At 48.5% G+C, this 4,204-nt stretch overlaps 1 protein-coding gene across 1 annotated transcript; it reads left to right on the forward strand.

The window, feature by feature from the left end:
- The first annotated feature begins 3,313 nt into the window (after positions 1 to 3,313).
- LOC130111099 (cortexin domain-containing 1 protein-like) lies at positions 3,314 to 3,496 on the forward strand. Its single transcript, XM_056278135.1, has one exon. The coding sequence runs from the start codon at positions 3,314 to 3,316 to the stop codon at positions 3,494 to 3,496; it is 183 nt and encodes a 60-aa protein (XP_056134110.1).
- Positions 3,497 to 4,204: the final 708 nt, after the last annotated feature.

The raw sequence follows: 4,204 nt of genomic DNA on the forward strand, positions 1-4,204 counted from the left end.
CCGCTCGCCACTGGGTCCAGCTATAATTTTACAGAGGTCCGAGAATCGACAAAAGATGACTTACCAACCAAAATCCTACAAGAAACAGCTCAAACATGGCAAAGTCTGGGTTAGCTCACAGCGCCAATGCTAGCCAGGGAAAGGACCAAGCTAACCTCGATGCACTGTCCAATGCCTCACCGGCAGTGGACATTGCTAAAATCTATGCACTACTTCAAGAAATGTCTGAGAAACAAGAGGAAAAACTCAATGTCATTCAGTGAGCAACTGTAGCTTTTGAGACCAAATTAGCCGAAATCGCGGCCTGCATCGATAATGTGGAGTCTTTAATGGATTTACTGGAAGATGCCAACAAAGCTATGGAAACGGACCCCCTCAGCCACCAAGAGTGAAGTTGAACAACTCCGCCAGAAAATCGACGACCTAAAGAGGAGCAGGTGCAGCAATTTACAGTTTGTCGGGTCGCCTGAGGGACGTGAGGGTCGGGACACACTCGCTTTTTTACGTGAAACCATCCCCACAGCTCCCGCGTCTCGACTATCCCAATGGAATCCCAATGGAATTTCATTAGGGGTCATTTTACACCATGATAGTTAATGTGGTCATTCTGCTAATGTGGTCAATATTGGCGAGCCCATGGTGGAGCTGTACAGTACATCCTGCTACACGAGCACTAAGATTCATGTCAGTTGAGCATGCAGTAACAGAAATCCATCCATCCACCCATTATCCAAACCGCTTATCCTGCTCTCAGGTTCGCGGGGACGCTGGAGTCATTGGGCGGCAGGTGGGGAGACACCCTGGGCAGGCCGCCAGGCCATCACAGGGCAGAAATACGGGTCCTACATATGAATATCAATTATAACTCTTGTGTTTGGCGAACTGACACATGTAAAGGAGTATTAGGCCCACAAATGTACTATAAATAGACTCGATTGGGATAAACAAGATGGCCATCATCAACTAATGATCTTGACAACATGTATAGTGAAGCAGAGCAGCAGGATCTCTGATTCAATTATCTAAATATTTGAAATTGCAATTAATTAACAATTCCATTCTCAATGTGAGAACTCTTACAATGTAACTGCTACTGGCCATCGCATACAAAATAGCGATCTGTTTAGAGAGGAGGGATTTAGCGCTCATTTTGAGTGATTTTCTTTTTTCCCTTACGGTTTGACATGTAATTCCTTTCTTTTTTCTACATTCCTACATTCCTGAAGTACAGTATTGCATTATACAGAGTTAATATTTGTATATGGTGATATAAGTACAGTCAACGTGAAGATATCCTCGTCGCAAATTCTGTTCCAAAGAAGCTCTGCAGCTCAAAGGGAGGCCTATCTAACTGTAGGTGGTTTTTACAGTTAATTCATACCCTGCTTCTTGAAGCCACGCACTTCTTGTCGGTCGTGATAAACCAAGGCGACAAAACCTTTTGAATAAACAACTTCCAGCTGAGGTGAAAACCGACAACTGGCACAATTTCTCCTCAAGAGCTCCTTTATTGCTTCATTGTCGCTTATCTCCGGGTAGCAGCAGAGAGGATTTATGGGGCTCCCTGGTCGAGACAAATCACCACATCCGCGTTTTGCCCGACCGACAATGGGCCCTCACTTCCCCAGCTGGCTCTCTTCCCACCTGCACGCCCTGGAATATTGATGAACACATTCAGACGGCTCCTCGAAAGTCCAGTTTTACCTTCAGAGGCTGCCGTTTCTGCAAATCTTTCAATTAGCCTCCGTAACGACACGAAATGCACAATGGCTGTTCATGAGGGCTGTCACTAAAACAAGTCAGGGGACTAGTTTAACACTGACACTGTCAAATCAACAGTCCCAGTTCAGAATCCTGCTCAAATACGGTATAAACATTATATACATGTATTTGTATAAGCTTTTTTTTTGAACAAATTTGGGAGGCGAGTAGAAGTAATCTTGACATTTGGACCGGATTGAAACTTGGAACTGCCGAACACTGATCTAAGCTATGGTTTCCCAAAAACCTGAATAAAACGAACCCGGTATTATACGCGTCTCTGAAATGGGCCTGCAACCTTTTTGTCACCTTGCGGTGTAAATCCCCTCTTTTAACGAGTCCAGCCCCATTTAAGGTGTACAGCTGGAGAGTATTTTATAACGACCATGGAACATCACATCTTGTCCCCCACGTGGGGACACACAGCCCTGAATGGTCATTACTTCAGCCTTACAGCGGCTACTGAGCACCGGGAGTCAAGGCAATGGCTGTGGTGTAATGGTCACATTACTTTGGTGCTGCTGCTGCTGAATTAGTTGTGTGCATGTGCGCACACACACACACACACACACACACACACACACACACAAGATGCCTGTTGAAATTGTGAGCACAAACCCAATAGGAGACTTTTGGGTAAACTTTCTGAACATGATCGGAGACAGAGGACGGAAAACTTTCTCCCTTTTCCTCCCCAGTTGTATCCGTCCAATTACCCCACTCTTCCGAGCCGTCCCGGTCGCTGCTCCACCCCCTCTGCCCAACCAGGGAGGGCTGCAGACTACCACGTGCCTCCTCCCATACATGTGGAGTCGCCAGCCGCTTCTTTTCACCTGACAGTGAGGAGTTTCACCAGGGGGACGTAGCACGTGGGAGGATCACGCTATTCCCCCCCAGTCCCCCCCCCAAACAGGAGCCCCGACCGACCAGAGGGCCAATTGTGTCTGTAGGACACCCGACCAAGCCGGAGTCAACACGGGGATTTGAACCGTGACCCCCGTTTTGGTAAGGCAACGGCGTAGACCGCCATGCTACCCGGACGCCCTAGCAACAGGCTTTCTGATGAGACATTTGGAGTACGTCCACCCTGGCAAGGATGAATTCGAAAAAACACATCTTGATCTCTCAATTCGGGCCTTCCGGCCACACAAAGCTGGTGTTCCCGAACATCGAACTAGGAGCTTGTTGAAAACGCCGGCGTCTGTCTGTCACGTGACCTCAGGTCAAACCGCCGGCTCGGGTGTCGTGTGTATGACTTCGATGTTATTCTACTGTTTTGGCGTATTACTGGTATTGACGGAGTGCTTCTCTATGAAAACGGTGTTTTCAAACTTCCCTGGATTAGTGTGGACATAGTCTCAGTGAGACTTTTAATGAGAGACATTTTACTTTCCAGTTGACCCTTTTAATACCTCCCTTGCCCCTGACACACTCACACACGTTCTCTCTCTCTCTCTCTCTTCCTCCCAATCATTAGTTGGGTTTTCAGGATGGTAGCCGAGCGTGGAGCCTCAGCTGAGGACAGTGGAGGAACGCAGCAGCACCAGCAGCCATGGAGGCGGAGAGCACCACGGACCCGGCCTTTGTGGACGTAGACCAGGGCCTGACGCTGGCCTGCATCGCCTTCCTCTGCCTGCTGCTGATGGCCATGATCATCCGCTGTGCCAAGGTCATCATGGACCCCTACAGCGCCATCCCCACGTCCACCTGGGAGGAGCAGCACCTGGACGACTGACATGCATGTGCGGGGGGCCTTCCCTTCAGGGTGGACTGAGGACAGTATGCACACACATGCGCATCTTCACCCGTACATCCGTCCATCACACAAGCCGCGGCAAGCAATCCTCTTCCCTTATGTGCACGCTCATATAAACATGCATGGATTTACAGTCGTGCTTTACAGTCACGGATTACACGCTCCCGTATCACGCGAAGCACACGAGGCGCCATACCAACATTCAGTTTGAGGGACTAAACGAATTGACTGCAACTCCTCCGGCGTGGATCGCTGACGATATGAAGCAAGGAGCGGTTCTCATCCGGTCTTACCTATCAAGCCTTTCAGAGAACGATGCTATGACTGCTGACAAAGCACACAAACCTAGGTGTCGTTTACCACCTAGACGTTTGCAGTAGCCTTGGGTTCACCTTGCATTCCTAATGGACACACACACATACAAACACACTGATAGTCCACAATCAATTAGACCCAAACGTGACTGCAAAACTCCACTGGAGACCGCACTTTCCCTTTACGCCCCTGAGGATGGAGGAAGTAAAACTGATGGTGATGATGATGATGATGATGATGATAAGGACCCAACAGACTGTCGCGCATAGCATAGACGGTGATTTAAAGAGGAAATTCTGGGGATTGCACATAAGAGATTAAAATGTGGGGCAAAGGTCACATGTATAACATAGCAGGACGCAGGATGACGAG

The sequence above is a fragment of the Lampris incognitus genome, chromosome 4 (genome assembly GCF_029633865.1).
Source record: "Lampris incognitus isolate fLamInc1 chromosome 4, fLamInc1.hap2, whole genome shotgun sequence".
Classification (NCBI taxonomy): Eukaryota; Metazoa; Chordata; class Actinopteri; order Lampriformes; family Lampridae; genus Lampris; species Lampris incognitus.

Coding starts and splice junctions, on each gene's coding strand:
- LOC130111099 (XM_056278135.1), top strand. CDS start 3,314: ATGGAGGCGGAGAGCACCACGGACCCGGCCTTTGTGGACGTAGACCAG.